The sequence below is a fragment of the Lissotriton vulgaris genome, unplaced genomic scaffold (assembly GCF_964263255.1).
Source record: "Lissotriton vulgaris unplaced genomic scaffold, aLisVul1.2 SCAFFOLD_2266, whole genome shotgun sequence".
Classification (NCBI taxonomy): Eukaryota; Metazoa; Chordata; class Amphibia; order Caudata; family Salamandridae; genus Lissotriton; species Lissotriton vulgaris.
The window spans coordinates 151,991-179,591 of record NW_028242314.1 but is presented as its reverse complement, the minus strand read 5'-3'; the positions used below and the strand labels follow the sequence as shown (position 1 = coordinate 179,591).

Here is a 27,601-nt window from a genome sequence, read left to right as displayed (position 1 = left end):
TAGATGGGTGAGAGGGTGGACCCTGGGGCTTCGTGAACCCCCTACTTTGGAAGCTACAGTGGGGGTTGAGCTGATAGGTCTCTTCTGTCTGCAACTTGGCAGACAAAGGGGAGTGAGTGAAAGAGTGAATAGATGGGTGAGTAAAAGGATGGTTAATGGGTATATGGATGGATGATTTAAAGGATGGATGAAAGGATGGATGAATGAAAGAATCGATGCATTAGTGAGAAGGTGGATGTATGAAAGGAGGGATGGATGAGTGAAAGGGAGGTTAGATGGATGAATGAATGGCTGAGTGAAAGGATGTATGGCTGAGTAAAAGAGGGTCGATAGATTGATGATGGGATGAGTGGAAGAGGATGGACAGATGCATGGCGTGAAAAGGTAGATGGGTGAAGTGAAAGGGTGGATGGATGAGTGAAAGGATGGGTGAATTAAAGGATGGATGAATTAAAGGGTAAATGGATAAGTGAAAGGGAGTGTGGATAGAAGAATTAAAGGCTGGATCGATGAGTGAAGGCATGGATGGATGAGTGAGTGGATGGATGAATGAAAGTGTAAATGAGTGGATGGATGAGTGGTTGAGTGGAAGGATAGTGAGAGGATAAATGATTGGATGGCTGAGTAAAATGATGGATGCATGAGTGAAAGGGAAGAAGGATGGATGAGTGCAAGGATGGATGCAGTGAAAGGGTAGATGGAGGGATATATGGATGGATAGATGACAGAAAGGATGGATGGATGAATAAGTTTGACTATGGATGGATGGATGGATGGATGGACAGAATGGTGAAATACGATTGATGAAAGAATGAATGCATGACGGAATATAAAGGTGAAATTGTGGATATCAGCAGGTGGATAGAAGGATGAATGGATAGATGCATGGATGAAATAGACAAGAGAGCTCTTCTGAGGAGGGTTGTGATGACTTGCTTCATTTGCTTGGTGCCATAAGAGCTTTGGTTTGAAGTGGGGGGTATTTTAATGTTTTGCCTACTCCCTTGCTTCACATATATACCTCTTACATTCACTGAAATGGACTTGCTACACACATTTTCACAGGCAGATCAGAGGTCAGTTGATCTACTAGGGTACAGGCAAAAATATCTGTACCCATGACTATAGGTTACCTGGCGTCACCGTTTGACCATGTGCAGTCTGGTCATGGGAACTTTAGTCACCCATGATAGTATGAGTGGCACAAAGTGTGTAACACTATATCCATGAGTCTCTGGAAAACATTTGGAGAGCAACATCCAAAATCATGTACATTACCTGTCAAAATATACACCATGACACAGGTAGATTGCAGTGGCGAATACACCAGGTCAATCTGAAAGACAAAATCAGGAGCAGAATGGCACATGACAACTGCACCTGGGTCAACAGAGATGAACACATTTTAGTACTGAATCAATTTTTATTGGTAGAACCCAAGGCAAAGCAAAACAGGGCAATTGCGCCTACAACCCAGCGGGCCGGCTGACGTCTGATCAGGACCTGACAATAAGACTATGATTGAAAGCATACAGACTGTTAGTTAACACAGCATGTCGCCTACAACCCAGAGAAGGGCAGGCTGGGTATATAAAAGGAGGGGGGAGTCAGCAACCACATCCCTTACGGATGGATGGTCATATGGTCCAGTGTACAGCCAAGCATGTAAGCAGTAGTAGCCAACAGTCTGTGACAGATCGAAGCTTAATAGTGGTTCTGCTTTTAACAAAACACAAGGAACAACAAAAGGAAAAGTCAACTCCCCTTCCCACCCCCTCCCCACCTCCCCAGTGTGCAAGAAACAAAGAAAAAAGGAAGACTCCAGCCTGTAGTTACTGTAGAATGCAGGTCCACTACTAGTCCTAAGGGTTAGTAAGTCCAGTGGAGAGCTACCATATTATGCGGGGGAACTGTCCTCAAGGAACAGTTTCAGGATCCGGAGATAGTTAGGGCAGGTCAGTTCCCGAATTCAGTGGAGAGGATAGCTATGAAGGGGGCCCAAATCTTGGCATAATCTGTGCATTTTCCTAAAGTAGCCATCAAGCGTCTCTCTATATCTAAAAGATACCAGAGTTGATGCAACCATTGTGTGTGATCCGGGATCCTATCGGATTTCCACCCAGCCAGAATCATCGGGTGTACGACATTCAACCCAAGCGCTATCTGTTTCTCTCTATAGAGTGCAGGGGAAAGGTCAGCACATTGGGTAGGACTAGAGAAGAGTGTAAGCCGGAAGCCTGGGGATGGTGGTGTGGAAGGCCTTCTCAATATCGTCCAATATTCTCTCCTAGTAACGCGTGAGCTTTGGGCAGTGCCAAAGCAGATGGAGGAGGGTACCAGGACTACCACTACCTCGCCAGCAGAGGCCGTCACAACGAGAGTGCCACTTAGCTAGGTGGGCTGGGGTACAGTACCAATAGGTCACATTATTAAAGGCAGTCTTAGCGTGACCCAAGGAGTGTGCTGTGTGATGGGACCTGTAGAAAAATATCTTTTCATTCCTTATCGGACAGTGTGCGCCCCAGTTCCGCCTTCCAGCGTCTCTGCCCTGCTGGGCGGACTGTCTGGATGCCTTGAGTGAGAAAGGAGTATATTTCAGAAATAAGCCCATGATTGTCCTTTTTACTAATGAGCCATTTCTCAAACAGTTTCATTGGTCGATGTGCAAAGGGTGTGTCTTGGCTCCCAAGATCCAATGTGTCATTTGGGAATGGAGGAAGAGATCAGAGCTGTGGTGGCCATATTCCTCCTGTAGATCCCGAAAGAGGATGAGACCCTGGATGTCGAATAGATGCCCTATGGCAGAGTTCTTCAAACTGTGGGGCGCGCCCGCCTAGGGGGGCGCGACACCATCCTTGGGGGGGCGCGAACTCCTCTCTAATTTCACAACTACTCTCTAATTTCACCTTTGTTCTCTGTGGCAAGCCGAGGGAAGAGGGAGGGGTAATCGACGAGGCACGAAGTGCCCATTCTTTTATTATGTTTACCCTCCCAGGAGGGGGTTAATTCATTCAGCTTCAGCAAGGAGGCAGGAAGTCTCCTCTACTAAACCGAAAACTGCCTTTCGAGGACATTTAATTTATGAAAAGAGGTCTGTGATGGTTTCTGATGATATTCACAGAAGCCATGGTGATGTGGGAGGCGCTGCTTTAGGTGACTGAGCCCAAATGCAAATTATGGTTCATGAAAAAATGGGAACAGCGCCAATTGCAAACAGGAAGCATTTAAAGTTGACACGGAGCCCGGCCCCCCTTTGAAATGAAGTGAATCCATACCAAGAGCACAAAATCGTAAAGAACAAAATCATCCAGAAATTGGGCAAAGTCACAACATTCAGACCATGAAACAGGACATATTGTTGCAGCCTCATTTTGACACATTTATAGCAATTGATTTGTGGTGCTTGCCAATGGTCCCTTAACCCACATTCCTGATTGTCTGTCCCCAGAGGTGAAATACAGAAGCCTCAATAACATACAAATGGTCTTTTAAAGACCTGTGAAGTGCTTGGGTGCAGGGGTGTGTGTGTGTGTGCCCTGAAGCTGTATCAGCCCGGGCACAGACAGGCAGGATGAGATGAAGAGGGTGATAGAGGCAGGTAGAGGGAGGGAGAGAGAGGGAAGAAGGAACAAGCATTTGCAATGCAATAGGTCTCGCATTAGCAACGTTTGAAGTTGTTGGTATTTTAAATGGCATTGTTTTTTATCTATTTGTTTTTAAAAGGGTCCGTGGTGCATTGTTTAATATAGTTTTATGTAGCACTATGTTCGAACGTTGCATTAGGGGAATATCCCGCACAATAGGAGCATCAGCTGAGAGGCCACTATTTGAATGGGCACAATAACAAAGCTGTATTTAACTGCCTTGAGGACACCTCTATTTGGAGGGTTGCGGCTAAGTACTGTAACAATTCCCGCATCTCCATGATAGTCATTTTCCTGACAGTGGGAGGACGGTGCGCAGCCGGCCCTGCTAGGATTCAAACTCACACTCTGCAGCCTGCAAGGACGTTTCTCCAGCAGATGTGTGAACCCGCTCAGTTACCTCCTACCACCATCATGCACTCTGGCAGAAGTTACGAGGGGTCAGCTGGGCTATAGCGCACACGAATCATGATGACCTTGAGGCGCTTTCAGGCAAAGTCCCATCTTAAAAGAGTGAGAAATGCTAAAGCAAGTCAAGGGTCCATGATAGTGCTACAATTGTACATCTGACTGTTGAGGCAAGCTAGTCCAGATGCATTAGGGGCGAATTTACACATTCCGTGCTGCTTGACTCCCGCAGAATAGGAGCATCATCTGAGAGGCCACCATTTGAATGGGCACAATAACAAAGCTGTATTTAACTGCCTTGAGGACACCTCTATTTGGAGGGTTGCAGCTAAGTACTGTAACAATTCCCACATCTCAATGATAGATGTACTTTTTAGTGTACTTTTGATAAATATACAAATATATTTTTAAAAACGTTAAGGAAGGTAACAAGAATGCGTTCTTAAATTATAATATTAAAAGTACCTTACCTTATATTTACGTACTAAATATAGCAAGGCTTTCAGCTTTCCAATTCACCAAAGTGTCTCCGTTGGAACAAATGTTTGCAAATGCTTGCTTGTGTGTGCTTAAGTAGAGGAGCGGGAAAGGGAGGCAGGCAGAGGGAGAGCGAGGGAGGGAGGGAGAGGGATGGAGGGAAATGGAGGCAACAGAGGGAGAGCGAGGGAGGGAGGGAAAGGGAGGAAGAGGGAGGGAGAGAAAGGGAGGCAGACAGAGGGAGAGCGAGGGAGGGAGGGAAAGGAAGGAGGGAAAGGAAGGCAGACAGAGGGAGAGCGAGGGAGGGAAGGAAAGGAGGGAGGGAATGGGAGGCAGACAGAGTGAGAGCGACGGAGGTGGGAAAGGGGGAAGGGAGAGGGAGGCAGACAGAGGGAGAGCAAAGGAGGGAGGGAAAGGGAGACAGAGAGAGGGAGACAGAGAAAGGGAGACAGGAAGAGGGAGACAAAGAGAGGGAGAGGGAGGGAGACAGAGGGAGATAAAGAGAGGGAGAGGGAGGGAAACAGGGAGAGGGAGGGAAACAGACAGAGGGCGACAAAGAGAGGGAGAGAGAGGGAGACAGAGAAAGGGAGACAGACAGAGGTAGACAAGGAGAGGGAGGGAGACAGAGAAAGGGAGAGGGAGAGAATGAGAAAGGAAGAGAGAGGGAGACAGAGGGTGACAGAGGGAGGGAGGGGGAGGGCGACAGAGTGAGGAGGGCGACAGAGTGAGGAGGGTAGGAGAGAGCGGGAGACAGAGAGGGATAGGGAAGGAGAGAGAGGGAGACAGAGAGAGAGGGAGACAGAGAGAGAGGGAGACACAGACAGAGAGAGAGAGACAGAGAGAGAGAGAGAGGGAGTGAGACAGTCAGAGTGAGTGAGACAGGGAGGGAGAGAGAGGGAGTGAGAGGGAGTGAGACAGTGGGAGTGAGACAGAGGGAGATAGGGAGAGAGATGGAGAGAGAGAGAGAGTGAGAGAGAGATGTGTGTATGCCTGGTCTGGTGGCTCAGTGGACGAAGGCGTCTGCTGCAGGGACCTCTGTTCAACCTCATTTTTTTTTGTTTTCTCTAGCCCCGCCCCCTCCCCCACTTACCCTGCCCCCACCGGTGCGGCCCTCGGACACAAACCACACTGTAAATTTGGCCCCCGAGAGAAAGTTTGTGACTGCCCATGGTTTAACACGTTTGAAACCCTACTCTGCCCTCAATAACATTCTGAGTTACTTCAAGTGTCTTGGAATGCACCTTGCATTCAGACAACTCGCTTCTCATTCTCAAAAATCCATCCACAGATTGAGCGTCTGTGACGAAAAACGGGCACACCCGTAACATTTATGTTGGTGGTGTTATCAATCAATGTCATGTGTAAAACAAAGCATCCTAGTAAAAACAATTTGTGCACATTTTATGTAGGAAAATGGTGGTTTGAGCTATGTAATAATCTGTCCTTTCAGCACCCCCACTCACAAACCTGCACTTAACTAAACACTCTTATTATGTTGGACATTATATGCTGGATATGGCCCCGGGTTTGGCGCGGCGGTAAATTATGTAGTGTACCAGATTCCAGAAATTTCTGTCAGGTTTTGGGGGGGGGCCCAACAGCTGAAAAAAGTGAGCTGGGGGGGCTCAACCTACAAAAGTTTGAAGACCTCTGCCCTATGGTCTTGCAACCACCCTCTTACCAGCATGCTGCGACCTTTTTATCCATCTCAGGTGGGAAGGCAGGATTCGAGAAAATCAGTGTCATTGGCGAGGGAAACATAGTCAAGTTAGCCCGCAGAGAGACCCTGTCCCAAACTAGAAGTGAGGGGCGGGTGACCAGCGAGGATTAGAGCACCCAGGCACAAGTAGTTCTTGGTAGCCAGGCATCACACCAGATGTGGTGGCCCGCCATCCTCTGGTCCATAAATACCCAGTATTTCTCTGTCATAGGACGATTCCATTCCACTAGGTAGTGTATAGTGAAGCTTGGAAGTAATGGGTAATGTTAGGGAAGGCGAGGCAGCCCTCCTTCTTAGGGCATTGTAGTAAAGTTAAGCATGGGCGAATTTTGCGAATCTCGCGTTCGCGAATTTTGCGGATTTGTGAACTCGCAATTCGCAAAATCCGCGAATTCTCGCGAATTTGCGGATTTTTTTTTTTTGTTTGTTCGCGCGGGTTTCTGCCAGTTCGCGAGGGTTTTGTACAATTTCGCAAACGCGAACTTACCTGTCGGGTCGCAAGTTTCGCGAACTTGTTGTTTCTACGTGTCCAGCCTGTTTGGGACACTCTTCTTCATCACTGCCACTCTCTGTCACCACTGCCACTCTCTGACTACTCATGCCACCCTCTGGCCCACCCATGCCACCCTCTGTTTCATCACAGCACCCTCTGGTTGTCCAGTCAGTGTACATTATTGTGGCAAAGCAAGCACACCTTCCCTGCCTCAAGTGACCTGAATTAATTTGGGGCTGATTAATGTGTCACAGAATATTTTTTTAGCTGGCACCTGCTTCCTTAGTGCTTCCTGATTAGTGATCTTTTGCACTTGCTAAGTGCTTTCATTGTTGCAAAATTAGTTACAACACCTGCCCTGCCCCAACTGACAATAATGAATTAGGGGCTGAATAATGGATTTGAACTTCCAGCCTGGCTCCTGCTTGTCTCCCTTAGCTGTAATTGAGGACCTTTGTGGCATATGTGTAACTATTCTGAGGTTCAGAGCAGGGTCACATAATAGTTGCAACTGGCAACTGAACTCTGGAGGGGCCCCTCAGGAAGCACTACAGGAAATGGCTACTAATGATGAGCCTGAACTTTTGAACCTGGTAAGTAGTTTCAGTTTTGCTCAGATCGTATTTCTGCAATTTTGCGCTTATTCGCGGGGCGCGAAGTTGTACTGGGAAGCCGCGAACTCACGCGAACAGTGCGAGCAAGCCATAAAATCCGCTGCTCGCGGATTTGCGGATTTTGCGGGAGATTCGCGAATCTCGCGGATTGTGAATTTACTGAAAATCCCCAAAATCCGCGAGCGAAACGGTTTTTTCCGCCCATGCTTAAGTAAAGTCCTTTGCAAACAAGGGGAGATCGGACCCCACACAAAGCACTCGATCGCGGTTTGAATAGGGCAAAGCAAATGCTGCAGGGGCTCCTTAGGGGAGAATTTGGAAAAAATACAGGGGCCACGGTAATATGTTCATTTTAACAGCAGACAGCCTACCAAACCATGACAGAGGCAGGCGCCGCCAGTGGGCCTGGTCTGCATGGATGTGTGATAGAAGGGGCACATAGTTAACGTCCGCTGTTTTCGCAAGACCTTTGTGGAGGACCAATCCAAGATATGTAATACCGTCCGACACCCAGTCAAAGTCGAAGCTGGCCCGTAAGGCGTCAACCGTTGGCTGGGCTGCGGTGAGGTTGAGAATTTGAGATTTCTACATATTAATTTTAAAGCAAGAGACCTGGCTGAAGGTCCGTAGGTCATCCACAATAGCTGGCAGGGAGGTCAAGGAATGAGCCACCGAAAAGATGATGTCATCTGCATAGAGATGATAAGATGGTGATCTAAGTGGAATGGGATACCTTGCGCTGTGGGGTTGTCCCCAAGCCGTTGGGCGAAGGGCTCCATATAAAGGGCGAAGAGCAAATGGGTGAGGGGGCAGCCTTGCCGCATCCCCCTTTCCACTGGAAAGCCATTTGAAAGCAAGCCATTGACCCGAACAGCTGCTGTTCGAGCACTATAGATGCTAGCAATCCACTGTCAAAACCTAGGCCCCAGCCCAAAACGCGCAAGAGTAGAAAATAATTATGGCCAAAGCACATGGTCGAAGGCCTTTTCCGCGTCGACCGCTAGCAGTAGGGCTTCTTCTTTGGACTGTTGCACCTGGTCAATTAGGAGGCAGAGTCGTTTGGTATTGCCCCCACATTGCTGACCCGGGATGAAGCCGGATTGGTCCGGGTCAACTAAACCCGGCATGTGAGAGTTCAACCGGTATGCCAGAATGCTGGAGAACAGCTTTGTGTTTAGATTCAATAGGGAGATTGGGCGGTAGGAACTACAAAGCCCTGGGTCTTTTCCGGGCTTGGGGATGACCGAGATAGAAGCCTGAAATATTGAGGCTGTAAGGGTCCCGTGTCAGCGAAGGAGTGGAACAAGCGGGTAAGCAGCGGGGGCCAGTTCGACACAGAAAGTTTTATAAAAAAGAGAGCTAAAGTCATCAGGGCTTGGAGCCTACATGGTCTTCAGCTGAAGAAGAGTGACCACTGCATCTTGAATTAACTCAGTTCAGTCAGCAGGGAAGGGTCAGCAGCATAGAGAGTTTTGTAAAAAGAGCGGAAGGAGGCTAGTATGCCGGCATCATCCATGATCGCCGACCTGCTCTCTCCTCGTATCGCTGTGATAGCCTGTGCCACGAGCTGACTGCGCAAGCAATGAGCCAGCATACGTCCCCCTTTATTAGAGCCCACATAGTATTTGTGCTTCTGTCGGACCACAGCATGCTCAGCTCGGTCAAGGTCTAGGCGCCGAATCCGAAGGTGCTCTTTATGTCTCGCCTGAGCCAGCACATTTACTTCTCTGGCGAGACATTTAGTAAGGGGGTTTCAAAGTGCTTTTGCAGGCCACCAGCTGTCCGTTATGCGCATCTGGCTCTCGCATGAATCCCCTCCCCTACCCCTTCCCTTCTCCCACTCTTTCCTTGTTCTCTCCTGCTGACTTATCTCCTTCACCTCACTTCTTCCACAGAGCGAGCTCAACCCCATCAACGTTCACCCCTTTTAAAATGTGTTTGTCTCTCCGCCTTGTTTTTTTTAGTGAGCGCACACAACTCCCGCTTAACCCCCTCCCCCGCCATAGATCGCATTTCGGGCCGCTCACGGCCAATGCTTGTTTCCTTTGTCACCTCTTTTAGCTCACAAGGGTTTGGACTACATACAAATGAAGTTCCCATGCACTTGAGGCCTCTTGAGGTTCAATAGCCAGAAGGGAAAGACTTGCCCCTCAGCAGCATGTGCCGTCTATAAACGCTGCCTGTAATGTCACTGGTGCTAAACCAAATTGAATGAAGTGGCCGTCTCTAATCCCCTCTCGCGAGTGGCCATGTGAAGGAATTACATTTTGGCTCAGGCTGCAAGATGCCAAACCTCTATGGGAACGTGGGGGCATGAGCTCTGTTAATCTGCAAACATTCCAAGCGGGCATTCTATTTGCGGCCGCAAGGCCGTGCTTGTGTTAATAATGTACTTTGAACGGTGCACTTAACCTCGGGCCGCCCCCTTATTCCCACCTCTCCTCCTGTGCCCTCTTTCTGCCTCCCTAACGCCCTCTCTCCTCCTCTTCCTGCCCACACTCTTTTCCCTTTCCGCCCGTCTCTCCGCTCCTTCACCGTCCCCTAGTGTCCTCTTCGCCACCTACTCTCTTCCCTCCCACTGCTGTGTATGATTTAATAATGGCACTTATTTCAGACACGTATCGCCAAACTTAAAAAAACAGGCGGGCATGCATTTCCTCTCACAACTCCCTCGCCCTCTCCTATTATCCCATTAGTTTGTCCCTCCCCTCTTGTGCGTCTGTCCTTTCTTCTTCTGTTCAGTGCTGATGTGTTATTCCCAAACTGTAGTTTTAACCCTGAACATTCTCTTCAAGACATCACCATTTGACCGGTTCCCTGGGGCCCCTTCAGCACCTCGGGTAAAAAAGCCCCGCCTACCGATTATGTCTCCAGATTTCAGGACTCCATTGCTCTATATAACAGAAACTGCTGAATTTTCCACTCACAAAGACTCCTGCTTGAAGAATTCACAGTTCACAAAAACTCTCAATCTAGTGCTCAATCTAGGGCTCAGAAACCGCAGCTGGGTGAATCTTCGGGTCAGAATGCCCTATGTAGCGCTAGGCAAGTATGCAGAACCCTCAACTCACTGTCCCCTCAAGAATCCACTTCAGCTAGCATACTACCCCCCTCCCCCCAGTTCAAAATGACCCTGCTCACTCAGACCCCTCTCCCCCGTTCCAGTTCACAGAGTGGGAGATTTTGGAAAAACAAGCATTGGCATAACCAATAGGTCTCGCCTGTTGGTGTTGTTGCACCAAGGATATTGTGCTGCATAACTAAATACTTATAGGTCCCAAAAGCGAGACCTATTGGCAATGCCAATGCCTGTTTTCTAACTGCCGCCCAATTTTGGGAGCACCAGTGCATTTGTGAATAGCTTCCAGTTCCCTAACAGTAGCTTCCAAGGCCGCATGCTTGGACTGTCTGGTCTTGTTCTCATAAGCTGCTTTGGCTATCAGCGCCCCCCTCGCTACCAATTTAAGTGCTTCCCACACTGAGGAAAGTGGTGTTGAACCCATGTCGTTAATCGCTAAATAGTCAATCAGGCAACCTCCACTACAGCCGGAGATCAGAGCAGCGAATCTCGCAAGTGCCAGTGTGATCTGAGGGAAGAACTTACAGAGGGAAAACGCATGGTCAAAGTAATGTGTGCGTGATCGGACAGGGAGCGGGCTTCAATGGTGGAGTCTGTAGTGCAGGTCCAAGTGGCTGGGGTAACAAGGAAGTGTTCAAGGTGGGCATAGGACTTGTGGGCAGCTGAGTAGTATGAAAAGTCCCACTCGTCAGGGTGTAAGCAGCGCCAGGCGTCTTGAATCCCAGCATCACGGAGCCAGTCACCACCTCCCGCCGATCGGGATCCCACACGCCCGGTTCACGAGCCTGAATGGTCCAGCCAGGCATCCGTCACCAAGGTGAGGTCGCCCCGCCACCACCACCGTAGAGTCGGGCGTGTGTAGAACGTCAGCATAGGCACCCAATAGGAATTTCTCCGATCTTTCATTTGGGAAGTAAATAGATGCTACAGTGAAGTGAAAATGCCCCATACGGAAGTGCAGTGCAAATAGTCAACCTTTGATCTCAGCGATGGGACCCAACAGTGAGCCTCTTGAGCGTTTGGAGACTAGGATGGCTACCCTAACCCGCTTGCTATTCCCAGATGACCAAAATTGTAAGGGAAAGTGGCAATGGCGCATGCAGTGTGTGTCACTATGAAGCAAATGGGTTTCGTGAAGAAGGCAAACATTGCCACCGAGTGCTAAAGTAGGGAAAGAACTGCTTTCCATTTGACAGGGTTATTAAGACCCAGGGCATTGAAGCTAACAATCTTGAGTTACATCTATAGGGGACAAGCCAACTAGTGCAACTCTTAAGACCCTGGGTGATGCATTGGAGGGCAGGGCTGGGAGAGAGGCCCCGGGAAGGAGGGAGACATACTTCGCCAGACAAGAGTTAGTGCACAGGAAAAAAAGCTCACTGGATGGTGAACCCTCCCTAACCCAGAAGAAAAAAGCAACCCCAAAAGCAACCAAGTGGTAATCCTCTCAAACATAAGAATACCAGCCCAAAAAGGGCCAACACAGAAGGAATAACATGGACAATTCCAACATGTAGGCATAAAAAAGCAATCCAAAATTACTTAACCCCATAAGGGGACATTAGGCATAAGTCCGTCTGCAAGGCAAAGGGGCCCGGCCCCTGGAGGCGGACCATCAAACAGAGTATCTGGGGAACTAAGAACTGCAGAAGTGCATTCCACTGAATGAGGAAAAATGATCGTTTTTGGAGCCCCTCCAGCCTCATTCCATGACATCAATCCCTGTATGCGTAACTAGGCTGCTCAAAGTGAACACGACAGTCATGTGGTTGCGAGGGAGAGAAGATCACCCCTTTCCGTTCCTTCGCCATCTCCTCTGGGTCTGGTTTCACAGTGGCCGTCGGTTTCCCAACAGTGTGCCATTGTGAAAGTCTACATGAAGCCCGGCCTTTGGGGCTCCCCTCCGCTCGGCGTCCGCTGTGTTATCCAGTCCTAGCAAATCTAGAGCCTTAGCGAGAGAGCGGATCCGGCACAAATTTTTTCTTTATGCTTCAATATGATGCGAAACGAATGGCCCCACAAGTAGGGAATTCCATTGTCGCAAAGGTAGGAGGTGATCACTCAGAAATCTCTCCATTTGGCTAGCGTGGACGCTGCAAGATCCTGAAAGAGGACCGGGAATGCCCCTGGAACTAGAGCGGCTGGGTCGCTCGGGCCCTGTAGAGGATCTGCTCCTTAAGCTGGACGTGGGCATGCAGACAAGGACATCTGGAGGGGGGTCCTTCTCTCCCCTGGGCAGGCCCACGTGATGCACCCTGTCCATCTGAATTTCTTGAGGGCCATCATCTCCTATAATCTGCCGAAAGAGAGCCAAGACATAGGATCGCAGGTCATCTCCTTCTGGGCGCCTATGGGATCGCTCGAATGCGGATATTATTCCTTCGTGAGTGATTCTCCAGATCCTCCGCGTGGGATTGGAGGTCTATATTTTGGTCTTGCAGCCGGAGCACTTCCTGTTGCAGCTGGTGCAGGTCTTCTTAACTGTGTGGCTTGTGGTCTTCGAGAACGGCCACTCTCTCACCTACTTCATCTACATCTCACCGGACTTCTTTGAGATCAGCCGAGAGTTGACTCTTCAAGTCTAATATATCCTCTTTAAAGGCGTAGAAGAGCTCCATCATGAAGGCCTTTGTGGCTGGTCCGTCTGCTCCTTCAATTTGCTCCATATGCCCCGTATCCAGAGGTGACGCGGTCGCTATATCTGGGCCAGATGTTTGCTTCAGTAGCAGTTTCTTAAGGTTCTTCTCCCTCTATGTTCTGGCAGACGCCATGATGCCAAGCTGGGTGGGCGGGGAGGGCTATGAGGGGTCCGCTAGGGTGGTGGCCAGCAGTCCTCCAGGCTCAGGGGTACGAGAGTGTCATGGCACAGGCCGGAGTCCACGCCTAGGGACCACCGGGCCATCGAACGTCGCTGTAGGTCGGTGGCATACAGTGGATATACTCCCAGACTCACCAGTCGTTTCCAGGCGGGCTGTGTGTGTCCGGTGCGATGCTCCTGGTCCACGAATCCCAGCCCTCTGTGCAGTGCACTCGTCAGTTCCCAGGCCCAGCTGCTTTTATATCCCGGGTCCAGATCGTGCAGGGGGAGAGAGAAAATGGCTGGAATCCGAAAGAGCCACCACGCCCAACTGCGGATCCACGATCGTGGTGGAGGGCAGAGTATTGTGCGGGGTAAGTTATCTCCAGGTCCGCTTATTATCCAGACCTCAGCAGGGGGGGGGGGATGACAGGTCCTGAGTTTGGTGCTACCGGGCACGCAGCTCTGGCCCAGGGGAAGACAAGATAGTGGGAGCCCCACGGAGGCCCAACCAGAGGAGCCCTGCGTCCACGCGTTGGGCGATGAATGCCAGCTGCGGGTCCTCTCTCACCCCGTGAGCCACACAACAGCCGCACAGGGGCTCAGGGTCCCGTGCGATTACCGTGTTCTTGGTGGGCCTCGGGTCTGTTTGGGCGCGCGATAGCCGCTGCTACCTCACTGCATCAGGGCCCTCGTGGGCCAAGCAGGAACCGTGGGGACAGAGCACTGATGCAGCCGCCAATCGCACACACACTGGCACCGGAGGAAGCTCCGCTCAGTTCCGGTCCCTGTACAGCTGTTTGGGGACCGGGGATTGGGCAATTACAAGGCGATGAGTGGTGACGAAAACCCACGTCCTACCGTGCAGCCATCTTGGCCACGCCGCCCAGATGAACACAAAGCAAGAGAAGAGAAATCATCTATATTTTTATTTTGCACAAGAGTAAGGGACTAATCCACATTCTTGTTATCAACAGCAATACATTCAACAATCATTAAGGCAGTATCATCAATCTTGCAATAGTGTCAAATATCACATCTATTTCCTGGGAAGGAATATTTGAGCAGAAGCCATCAAGCAGCCAACCAACAGCACATACGCTAGCCCCAGAATGAGTGTTAAGAAAGTATCATGCTTATTGTATGCAGACGATCTCGTCATCACTGACCAGACAAAGCTGGGGCTACAGAGGAAATTAAATGCTTTTAACGAATACTGCAAGAGTAAACTGCTAACCGGGGTTCAGGTTATGTACATGCCGTGACCCTCTAGAAGGGTGGAATGCTATCCCCGTCAACAGAACTGTCGAGGGAATAGTATTCCAAATCGTATGACACCTTACTCGACATGTTTTGATAAAGCCAAACCAAAGTTAGCATATAACCGCGAGGATTATAATGCACTTAAGAGTATATGGTATGGCAATATCCCGGAACAGCTAAGGGAGTTGTTCCCGACAGCTGCAGACAGGCTCAGCTCATGCTAGAGCACCGTCTCACATGAAACCACGCACTCTGCCTCCAGGATTGCGGAGGCCTTCCATAGGAGTGGCTTATAGGTTAACATGTGTCCAGTTAAGGTTAGATATAGGGATACTATATCTAAGTAACAGATCAACAATTTGCAAGTGTATTGAGTTGACTCCTAGCGTGCCCTAATGATTTGGTATCTTGGAGGTACCCAACAACATTAGACAGGTTCTCCTCAGGACATGGACTGGGGGGTCGTTGTCACTGTGAAATAATTTAAAAAACGGTTTCAGTGAATGGGCTGATTTGTATAAACTCATCGCTTGGACTCAACCACGCTAGGAGTCAACTCAATACACTTGCAAATTGTTGATCTGTTCCCATGTTATTCCTAGCCATAGCACTTTATGTTAAAACTATTGTGTATCTTGTGTAGGTGATAACAAGTAGGCTTATTGTAATCTAACAGTCCACTTGTTCAGTCTATATTCAGGACTGGAGCCTCAATGATTGATTGACCTGAGGCCTATCACAGTTGTCCATGTTTATTATTTGTGACAATTTCCTTGTTTAAGTACTGTGTTTGATATCTTCTTTTCAGTTCACTGAATATGTATTTGTGCATCTTTATAAATGTTGTGCTGTATTTTTTGATGCCAAAAAATCTCAAAAATATTTTATAAAACTAAAAAAGTCACTCAATACAAATGGTTGTCCAACCTAGCAATTTATTATACTAGGCTGCGCACTACTACATATACTCAAACTGCCCGGCTATCGTCTAGATTAAAATACGGCATCGAAACGTCGTCGACCTCTGAACCCCCAAATGCATTATATGACTGAAATATTATCATTTGCAGTGGAGTGTTGTAATGAAATTTAAAATCTGTAACAACTGATTAATAGGGTATACACCCATTACAACGCATCTTTTACTCCGCACTACCATTACAACGCAACTTTTACAACGCATACCATTACAACGCATTGCGCTGGGGGGCGCTCTAGGATAGGGAATAAGTATAATTTACTATCCAACACCTTCCCTAGGGTCCACGGGGACTGGAGTTAGAATAGTAAATTATACTTACCACTATCCAGCACCTCAAAGCGCTATGCGTTGTAATGGTATGCGTTGTAATGGTCGCGTTGTAACGGTAGGTAGTTGTAATAGTATGCGTTGTAACGTCATACATCCGATTAATAGTATACAGATGCAATTTTTTGCTTTGCCCTCTTGGCCACTATTGTTGTGTTGTGTTGTTTTGTCTTGTCTTGTACTATATGGGTCACGGCTGTGCCCACTTGATACCAAATGGTTCTTCCATTTTCATAATTACTGTTCTAAAATCAAATTTAAAATAAAATAAATTCTTGTCCGGCTGGACAAAAGTCATTTCACCTATCAAGTGTATGAAAATTGTTTTGTCTGTCCTCACAGACTATCTGTTTTCTAAAAATAGGGACCACTGTCTTGTAAAATATGCTACTACCCAAGGTCCCTATACTATACCTTCTGGGTTCCCTTGTTTATGTGTAAAAATATTTAGGGCTTAATTATGACTTTCTCAGAAGCAAGAAGTTTAGTGGTTTGATCTAAACTTTTCCAGAAACTCAAGGCTCGCCATTTTCCCGCAGGGACTCACAGTTGCAGATCCAATGTGTATCCTGTGAATGCAATAAGCCAGTGCGGGAAATTACGCTCCTCCAGTGTAGTTTTGCCTACTTCGCATTCCGTTGCAAATGCGTAGTTTAGGCAAAACTACAACTCTGTGGCAGAGCTTAGTTAGCCAGCCCGTCCACTCTCCCAAAATAATTATAAAGTAATTAAAAAGGCACCTACCTGCTGTGTCTGCTTCCTCCATGCCATGGCCGCTCTCCTTCCTCCTCCTCACTGTTCTTCTTCACTGGTAACTCCTATGTTGTACATCTTGTGGGTGAGCATACGCAAGACGTACAAAGTAAGGTTATCCGAGAAAAAGGACGGTGAAGACGAGGAAGGATAGCGGCCATGGCGAGGAAGAGGCAGTCACAGCAGGTAAATGCCTTTATTATTGCTTAACAATTATTTTGGGAGGGGGGAGGGCTGAGCGATGTTCCACTGAGTTGGTTTCCAATTCCGTGGAACTTCGTGTAGAGGCACTACGCCTGCTCTGCCCAGGGTAGGAATGCACACACCTTCACCCTGAAGGATTTATCTTTACTTGATTGCACATGTACCACGTTAAAACAATACAAAAGGAATAATTTCACACCTGATCATACCTGCCAAGTGCAAACACGCTCAGGCCTATGGTGCAGTTCTTGTCCTCAAATTGCTGGTTCACAATGTCGCTGTTGAAAGCCCCAGTCCATACCACAGGAGCCAGCCAGGGAGTGAGAATCGTCACCTTTTTGTTTCTGAAACAAACAAGAGGGAGCAGTTAGAATGGCAGTGACAACCTCTTGTTACAACAACTGCTTTAAAGTTTGTAAGAGCAGTGTAGCTAACAATGTCTTCACTCTCACCTACAAGTAGCCATACACTTACACCCACTGAGAATCTCTAGCACACAGGTGTACATGTTCAACTGTTGGGAACTTTAAGTAACACCTGAAAGCTGCAATGGTCAGTGCCTTCCATGCATAATAATGGGATTGGCATGCAGAATCTGCAGTTTCCTCAATGCAGACTTGTACGCAAGGAATAAAAGACACATTTAGGAGTAGCAGCCCAAAGCAAAAAATCACTTTTTCCTGTGAAGGAATCTCTGCCCTACACCCACGAAGTCTTTGGGTTTTCTATTCCCCTTCTAACTCTAGAAAGACAATTACTACATTTATTTTCTAGAGTAAAATTCAAACTATATCCTGGATAGGAAAGAGAACAAGTGGTGTTTGGGCCCGTCCACAATCTTACAAGTTTGTGTGCGTTCATAAATCCTCTCATATCGCACGCACCCCTTGTTGCAGTTTACTTCTGCGTAGGTGCACACAGTTGCGGCACACATATACACAACAATAAAACCATTAAAGGGTGACAGGTACCTTTTTAGGTCTTGGCTAGACAGCGCATTCGCTGTCTCGAAGAGAAATGTTTTGTATATTTCTTGGGCTTCAACCCACCGATAGACTTCCCATTTGCTGTCTCCATCATCACTCATTTTTTATCCCTATTTGTCCATGGCATGCATTTGTCATGCCTCTTCCTGGGTTTAGCCTTCCTGGAGAGAATGGACCAATTACACTATCCCCCCACTGTTTCAATTTTAGAATCTGTTTCGGGAACTACTTTTTTCTTTGTTAAAGTGCACTTTAACATGAGCGTTCTTGTTTTCACTCACTACTCCAAGCTCCGCTGTAAACAGGCCTGTAAATTTTGGGGCATATTATCAAGGGGGTTTATCTCTGCTTTTTTGGCTTTAAAAGCCAAGAAAGCGGAGATAAAATTATCTCCCTATTACCTAGCTGTCGCTAACACCAGTTAGCGACAGCTAGTAGGAGATAGCGACCATCTTGGGCCCCACTTTCCAAGTCAGTGATATTTATCACTAATGACATGCAAAGTGGGCGTGCCAAGATGTTAGGGACTGAAAACAGTCGCTAACATCGCTATCTCCTATTACCAACTTTTGGAGATATTCGCGCTAAGCGCGAATATTTCCAAAAGCTAACACCTGCCCTGAGCAGTTCTTAGCCATGTTATCCAATGGGAGGTGGATAACATGGCTAAGAGCATTAGCTCGGTAATGCATGAATATCGCTGACTTTTCAGCGATATTCATGCATTGCGGCGATTTTTATCGCATTTGCGATAAACCTTGGTAATACCAAGGTTTATTTGCGGTAAAAATCGCCGCAGCTCAGCGGTAAATTTTTGTCTCTAACCAAGCGATAGCGATAATTATCGCTATTGCTTGGTAATATGCCCCCTTGTTCTTTTCTCATCATATTTGCTATTCATTGAAAGACCAAGGTCAAATGGTAGACGCTGTTTTCCAAGGGCACCTTTTTAGCTATTTTACACATGATTGGTGTATGTCAACACTCAGGCCCGACATCGGAATGATTTACTTATAGTTCTGCATGCCTTGTGATTGACTTTCAAAACAGGTGCCCAAATCACACTTTTATCACTTCAATTTAAATACTTTATTTTGGTACATGTATACAAACAAAATCAAGCGATTCAGAGCCTTTGTTTAGACGCATGTTGTAAAAGTCATTCACACACATTCTACACATGACTGGTGTACGCCAACACTTAGGTCCTGCATCGGTATGATATACTTGTAATTCTGAGTGCACATGATTGATTTGCAAAACAGGTGGCTAAATTACACTTTTATCACTTCAATTTAAAGACTTTATTTGGGTGTGTGTCTACAAACAAAAGGAAGCGATGCAAAGCCTTTGTTTAAGCGCATGTTGTAAAAGCAATTGACACGCCTTTCTATTTAAATGTGATGTTGCACCAACAAAGCAAAGGTAAATACTTTCAACATACTGAACTTATTTTTATTTTTATTTGCTGGTTTAACATTACTTTTAATTCTGAGTGTATGTGATTTAATTGCAAAACACACGCTTAAACTAAGGCTTCTATGTGTTTCTGTATAACCAGGCCTGCACATTTTGTTCTTATCCTGTTCAATTTGCTATGCATTTAAAGACCGAGGTCAAAAGCAAAACACTGTTTTCAGAGGGCACCTAAACGAAGGCTTCTATTTGCATGATTTTCTTTGTAAATGCACACCTAAATGAACTCTTCCCATTGCAGTAATATAAGCACAATGTAAGTGTGTGTTTTAGGCGCAATCACAATTGAAAATGTTTCACCAGCAATTCAGGGTACAAATAAACATAATGATTTGCCAGTCCAACATTACTTTTAATTCTGTTTACTCTCAAGATACTCGCTTAAAAAAATACTTTATATTAGTTTCCTGTTTCAGGTTTCAGACATGCACTCACATAAAGCCTCTATGAAACACCCAGAAGTGCGAGTTTATATTTACATCTACCTTTGACGTATTATTTTATCATGCCTGTGCGCTTTATTTTCAATTGTCACATCCATCAAATTAAAGGCAGACAATGGCAGGGAAACAACAGTGGCTTCGTTATATTTACCAACATATATTTCCTTTATATTCCTTTTCTTAATCTATTTTATGTGGATGGAACAAGAATTATATAATGGAAACATACATTATCAGTAGGCACATATAGATTGTTCCATGCATGCAGGGAGACCACAATAACAAAAACCAATTGCTTACATTATGCCAATTAAAGTAAATAACATTGTTATGACATGATGCCATTTGTAAGTGGAGAACTGCTGTGGAGATGTTGCTTCTCTATGTCGATACGTGTCCGCTGCGCTGCTTTCAGTGCTTCGGACCCTGGAGGGGCGAGGGCACATTACACGCTCCACTGGTGACACTGCGTGGAGGGCAGGCCTCGCCTGGCACCAAGTGCGCCTGGCTGCGCTGATGTGCCATTTGCATTCACAACACATTGACAACGTTTATAGACATTAACACTGACAATGCCTACAGCTCTCAGATTGGCGAGACCTATTAGCTTTGCCAATGCTTCTTTTAGATTCCAAACAGGCCTAAGTTGAACCATGTTTATCTGTAAACACATTTATGCAAAAAATGTCTTGATAATCGAAGTTCTCTCAAAGCATAGGCAGTAAAAGCCATCTACTGTGGCGGCACTCACCTCCCCTCAATATAAGGCCTCAGCAAGGGAACGCCAGGCCTTTAAAGTTCAGAGCTACTCCTTACATCACTTTATCTTCCAGTTGAACCGGTTTACATGCTGAAAATAAGACTATTCTGCAAATCTGGTGTCATTTATGCCATTGACCTGACTTCCCCCACACCCCGTTGCCCCCACCCTAACTTTGTTAGATACTGTGTAATGTGATCATGGCCAGTGAGTTTGTCAGTCAGAAAAACGTAGCTTTTCGGATTAAATGAGTTACAGTTGAAATAAATATCAATACTCTCCAAATAAAGCTACCATATTGATATTCATTATGGATTTATGCTCATATCCTTTCATACTGAAGGTTTAAAGTATCATTTATTTAAATCAAACATCCCTTCATATGTGGTGCAAAACGCTTTCAAGTACAAATTTTGTTCTAGAAAGACAAGTATTACCAAAAATTGTACGTATGTTTAAAAGTAACAACAGAAGGAGATATGACAGTGTCTAAATAGCGGAATCAGAAAACCTGGACTACAATACCAGTTTCACCAGTCCAAACTATTTATTCCTAGACAAATAACTTTAATCATCTGTGACTCTTTTTCCTTAACTGACAAACTTTGAGAAGAAGTGATTCACTTCACAAAATGTGCAGTAGATGAAAAGCCGTACTCATATATGTTTAATATATACTTGATACTAATGAATACTTCCATATTGGAGTCCACCAACTGAACCGCCTATTAACAGACTCGTGGCAAGATCACGTGAGTGTACCAATTCAGATCGGATTTAAATAATATTTATAAGATTTCTTCCAGAGCATGAAATATGCACATTAAAAAAAAATCAATCCTTCCTGCTTATTTCTGCGTTACAGGGTGCATTTTATACTACGGGACTGTGGTGGGGGAGGACCACACTTTACGTTCGCAGAAAGAAATGAGGGAGTAAAAAGTGCACCTACGTTATGCCACAAAATACAAAGAATACATTTATAGCGACCCCCTTTTCAATCACTAGCTTTTTTTGACCAATCTCTTTCAGGGCACTGGCTAGAGACTTTGTCAATCAAAGCTCGTCTTAGATCAGAGGAGTACATTCCTATCATGTGATGCTGTTGGTTGTCAAGATGTATCCTTCCACCTCCAATGAAATACTTGCCTTGAATTGCATGAAGGACTATTTTATAACTACTACCGCATCAAATGATTTTGCTGCATCAAAGGATTTTGCCGCACCACCGGAGCCAGTGAAGAGGAGGGGACTCCAATCCCCAGAGGAACCCGCGCCAGAAGGTGCTCCCTAGCCATGTCACTTCCACTACGCAGGAGGCCCATAAAACCAACAGAGGGCCCCTGCAGTGTGGGACGCACACAGGCGTGCCCGGGCTGCGCACGGGCAGGCCCGTCCAAGCCCGTCAGAGACTGGAAGAGGCTGAGCTGGGCTTGGCCACCCCCCTGTGACCCCACACATCAAGGTTGACATTGGCTATTAAACAAGGTATTCATTTGATTCAGTGCACTTTGAGGATCAGTCAGTAATTATTTAACAATTAGCTGATAGAATGAGTAAGCGCAAGGTCACAGGCTTACTGGCAGGGGGTGGGGTTTGTGGGGACCCTGGATGCTTTTTTGACTAGAGCGGAGCCGGTATTGACTCACCAAATTCAGCTCACAGAAAAAATACTTTTGCTGGATATCTTTGCGGCCAAAAAACGGTCATCGATGGGAGGCATAGTTATGGTCAAATCCCCCAGGGGTGTGCAGCAACTTGTGGACCACCCATGCCCTGCCACCCCAGGCTCTAGCAATAAGCAATAACGGGGAAAGAGCCGATCTCCCAGCCTCATCATCAACAGCATCGGAGGTGATTACAGTCCCACAGATAAACTTCACCAATTCTGCCCAAGATCCTGCGGGGACTGGGATCTTGATTTCCCAGACATTTTGTCCACATTGACTGAAGAAACTCCGGTTCCCTCCAAGGCTCACAATGCAATCACAACTGGTTCGTGCTGAGGTGAGGTTATCACCAGATCTAAAAAGGCCACCAGGGAAAACACAATAAGTCTATCGAAGTCTTTGACAACTGGCAATGGAGAGCCACCTGCGAAGCGCACAAGGGGGGGTCTCACAAAGGCAGAAGCAAAAACCTAGATCCAAGCAGCAGGCAACTAGGCATCCTGAGAAACTTGTCTCAGGATCAAACAGAAGATTGGGCCCGAACCAACTTCCCAACAGTGGCGATCACACCATGGTGGACCTTGGGGATGACCCTGATGAATGGAAAAGACTGGAGACTCTCATGACTGTTCTTCTAGGGCCCCTTCTATGAAATTAGGCTCAATTGCAGAAAAACATTTGCATCTCTTGAACCCTAGAAGCTCATCAGTTAATCAAGGGGCATGCAGGTGTATATGTGTTGTTCAGGGGGAACCTGAAGCTTCCAAGACTCCAGCCCCATTTCCAGTGAATGAGAATGAGGGGAGAAAAATTGGGGATAGCGAACACGCAATAGGGAAAGGGGGCATGGGCAATAGGGTCCCACATGTACATCCCGAAGCAACCAGACCCAGTGTAAGCACTGCTAACAGGGTGCTGTGGGAATCTAGGACAGGGACTGCAGGTAATCCCTTAACACAGCAGGTGGACGCTGCAAGGATAGAAAGGGTAGACAACGCGCAACAGCAATTAAAAGAGATGCCCTCACTTACTGCGCAGAACACTCCAGGTCTACCCCAGCTTTAGATTTTCCCCCAGCCACATGCCCGTACACAATTGTCTTAACTTGTACACAAACTAAAAAGAGGAATCCACAACACAATTGATTAATAAGTTGGTGCATTGGATGTGTAGGAATGCAGGGTTTAATATCAGAGATCACAGACACATTCTGATGGCAAGGAGGGTGTCCTGGAACGGTAGAACCAGGAAAGCCTCTTCAGGGGATTGTGTGATTGTGACACTCAGACACCCTGACCTTGTGTTCAAGATTCTTTCCCAGAGCAGCGGCTTCTACCCAGCTGAAGCGGATTCAGGGATTAAACTGCTGGGTTTCTTTTATAGACCATTGGCCAACCCTAGTCAACGATATGGCTATGTGGGTCAACAGGAGGGTACATTTTGGTGGGCTAATACAGTGGCGTCAAAAACCCCTTCGCTCCATTAAGAGACTTAAATGACATCGACTGACTAGGTCTGATGGGGGAGGTAGATTGAGCCTGTGATACCCCCGTGACCAATACAGATGTAAGGGTGAGGGGAGATGAGATCATCCCGGGGATAGCCGAAGGCCAAACCACTTGTGAGCATAAGGATGTAATTGACCACACAGAAGTCATATAAGTAAGATAATTATTAGGACCTGTAGTTCCTAGCAACAGCTAGTGCAGAAAGGCCTTACGGAAGAGAAATAAAAATAGTCTCCTGGAACATAGCAGGCCTATCCACTAAATTTGAGAATACTTTATATACGGGAATTCCAGATAATTTGTTTGCAAGAAACATGGGAGCAAGCAAACAATAACTTTTTCCTTGAGGGATACAAAACCTTTTTTTGCCTGGCGCGTAAGGCAGCGTCAAGGAGAGCTAGGGGAGAGTTGATTATATTCATACACTACACTACAGGGAACATGGTCAGATTTGGCTTGGGGTTCAGAAGTTGCACAGGGGCTCATTTTTTTTAAATAAAGGTTATAGGTTACTTGAACACCAGACTCACCCAGACACAGGAGCGAGGGCTGATGGAGCCACAGCTGGTTTTAGCGGGCGATTTTAATTGTCATTTGTGCCCAAATCTGAGGGTATCCCATGGGGATTGGTCGTCTTGTGTGTCCCGTGACGGCCCACACTTGGAGCACACAAAGGAGGGAAGGAAACTCAGTGGTCTATTAAACATGCACACGCTAATACACACAATGGATCTAATTGTTGTCAAGCAGGATAAAATGGTTCATCCCACCTTCAAGGGAAGAGGATGTGCCTCATTTATTGACTACATCTTTGTCTCTGCATCACTTAAAAACTTCGTATCTGGGTTTAGTATTGGTTTCAGTGCTTTTAGTGATCGTAATCTTCTGGCCTTATCCCTCACTGACGCATGCTGCCACCAGGTGTCCCACAGTGTAAAGGGGGGTTGCTAGGGCTACGGACCAAGGCAGGAGGTTGCGGTGGACACAGGCCAATGGCGAGTCCTTCTATAGATCTCTTCTAAAAGAAGGTGAGCAGGTTATCCTAAGGTGTTTAGATCTAGAAGTGGAAGGGGCAGACTTAGTTGAGGCTTTCAGGGGCATCGCGCAAAAAGTTGAGAGTTTGCCGAGAGCCCCAGCACATAAGGTCAAAATGGACAACCCAAGTCGATTTGATCCACAATGCTCACGCGCTCTAAGAGACCTGAAAGCTGCCTTAAAGATCTCGCCAAGAGACAGGGACTGGGTGACCTTGTGCCGAAAAATATGCAAGATAGCTGTCAAGGGACGCAAGGGTCAATTACAACTACAAGCTTGGGAAGACCTGACAGAGGCAATGGTATTAAAGGACTCTACTGCTTTTTGGAGGGTCATAAATAAGCCCTGTCTTCGTGATGCTAACAAACCCGGGCTAAGGAATAACATTCTGCCGGTGCAATGGTATGATCACTTTCAAAGGCTTTATAATTATCACCCAAGTACGGACCAGACACAGTAGCAGAACATGGAGCAGAACATACCCCACCCATATTTTCATTGGGCGAGGTAAAAATAGGAATTGAAGGTTTAACCAGCAACAAGGCCCCAGGCCCAGATAGAATCCCACCCAACCTTTTTATAAGCAATGTGGATTTATGGGTGCCCATCCTGATTAGGGTCATAAATGCAGCAGTGGACACAGTAATGTCAGCATCTTGGTCCACAGCTACGATTGTCCCCATCTTTAAAAAAGTTGACAAGGACAGTCCACAATGTTATCGTCCGATCTCTCTTATTGATATGTCAGCGAAAGGTTTTAGGGCAGGTGGTCTTAAGCTGGTTGACAGATTTGGCTGAGGAGCATCAAGTCATAACTGATGTCCAATTAGGCTTCAGGCCAGGGAAATATACCACGGATCAATGGCTCAACCTATATCTCATTTCAGCCAAATACACAGTGGTCAATCCAGGGGCAATGGATTTGGCATTCTTGGATCTGTCTACAGCCTTTGACAGAGTAAATCGTGGGAAACTATGGGCAATTATGGGTGGGCTTGGGGTGGACCTGGGGCTCATTAGCATCTTACAGTCCCTACATCTGCATACTACGGCTGCAGTCAGATATAGCCAAGATGGAAAAATAACAGAACCCTTCACGTTTTCCAGCGGGGTCAGACAGGGTTGTATATTAGCTCCCTTTTTGTTCACGCTATATATAAATGGTCTTGATCGCGCACTAAGTACCTTACAGGCAGACACCTCCAGGATAGGTACCCGTGGGATTCCTGTTCTGCTCTACGCTGATGATGCGGTACTCCTGCAGCTCCTATTAGATGGTTTTGTGTCATTTATGGAGAATCTGGACTTGTCGCCCAAATCCTATGGTATGGAAGTGGGGGAGAAGCCAGGTAAATCCTATAACTACACAATTATATCTCATTGTCTAGGAAAGGTAAAGTCCTTTTCATATCGGGGGATTTTATTTGATGGCGGATTAAATTTGAAATATTTATTAGAAGAGAAATGCCGAGCTATGACCAGATGTACAGGATCAATAATGATTTTTTCACATAGGTTAGGACGCTGGTCCCCAGAGCAAATTATGAGACTATATAGCTCCATGTGCTGTGCTAAAGTGCTTTATAGAAGTGAGGTGTGGGGATTTAATGAGGCTAACAAACTGCAAATCGAAGAGAACATGTATTTTAGGCACCTGTTAAGAGTCCCCCAGAGCACACCAGCCCATATTATCCATGAAGAATTGGGTGTTTGATACATTACGGTTAGGATGGCAGTCATACCCCTAGTTTGTTGGGTAAAGATTTGGGCTAATGAGTAGGCGGCTTTAAGCAGGCATGTTATAAAAGACTGTCTTTCCCTGGACCACAGGCTAAAAATCCCCCGGCTAAAATATGTGAAGGAGTCCTTGGAGAAAATGGGATGGGCAGATTTATTCACTAATCCTTCTAAAATGAGCATGTAGAATAAGGCCTTGGTCAAGTATCGGTTCCTCAAGTATGCTTCAATAATCCGGGAAGACAGAGTTAGCCAAACCGTCGGTAAGTGAACATCTAGCAGTTAAGTCTACTGAGGGCATTGAAGCATACCTGTCTTGTATAAGCAGTGCCCATGATAGATTCTTGATGACCCCGTTCAGGCTAAACGTTTTGCATCATGTATTAGCAGAGCCGGCAGGGTTCACATTGCCAATAGAAATGAAGGGGCCCTGTGGCTGCGACCAGAGGTCTCCACAGGACACACTTCATTTCATTCTATTATGCCCATTTCATTCACACCCCAGAAGTCTTTTTCTGAAGGGTATCTTAAAGAAAGCCAGATTTAGACAAGCGGGTGTGGCCTTGTCATTTTTCAAATTGGCGCCATATGTTTTTTCACTTTTTGTATTACTAACTTTTTATGGGCTGCATCTAGATTAAGGATCACAAGGGGCAGCGGAAGTCCATAGATTTCCTGCTTGCCATTTATTCATACTGTTTTTTAAATGTTTTTCTTTTCTATTTTGCAACTTTTTAATCATGGTGTGTTATAGGCCCACACCAAGCTTGAAGATGAATAAGAGGGGTGCGGGATAGGCCTTATGTGATGTGTAAACTCCTTACTTACTGGTTGAAGTTGTATTATGTAGAACCCAGATTGAAAAACGGGTTTCAAAGTCTGTACCTGTAACCTTTTCCTTTGAATATATTGTATCTTTTATGGTATTTCTATATGCTGAATAAAGATTGTTTTATTATTATTAGTGCTATCAAAACTAGACTCAAAGGAATCAACTGCCAACTATGTTATTCCGTTTCGAGAAGTGCTCCCCTCGGTATTTAAGCCCTGTGTATTTAGCACTGCAGGTGATAAGTGTTTTCCACATTAGCAGAATAAAGAAACAATTTGGAACTACTACCTCATAGAGTGTTTTCTCCCTCTGTTGTCTCATTGCGCATTCCTGCCCCTTCTCTTTCTGCTTCTTTGTGCACTTCATCCTACCACTCTGATGCGGTCCACCTTT

The 27,601-nt window shown here is 46.4% G+C and overlaps 1 protein-coding gene across 2 annotated transcripts in view; it reads right to left on the bottom strand.

Moving 5' to 3' along the window:
• Positions 1-27,601, bottom strand: part of LOC147668997 (histo-blood group ABO system transferase-like) — a 223,498-nt gene that overhangs the window by 93,436 nt on the left and 102,461 nt on the right. For both annotated transcript variants that reach the window (XM_086948298.1, XM_086948300.1), the window contains one exon: positions 16,971-17,105. In XM_086948298.1, coding sequence (XP_086804424.1) covers positions 16,971-17,105 — 135 coding nt within the window. The remainder of the gene's footprint in view (positions 1-16,970; positions 17,106-27,601) is intronic.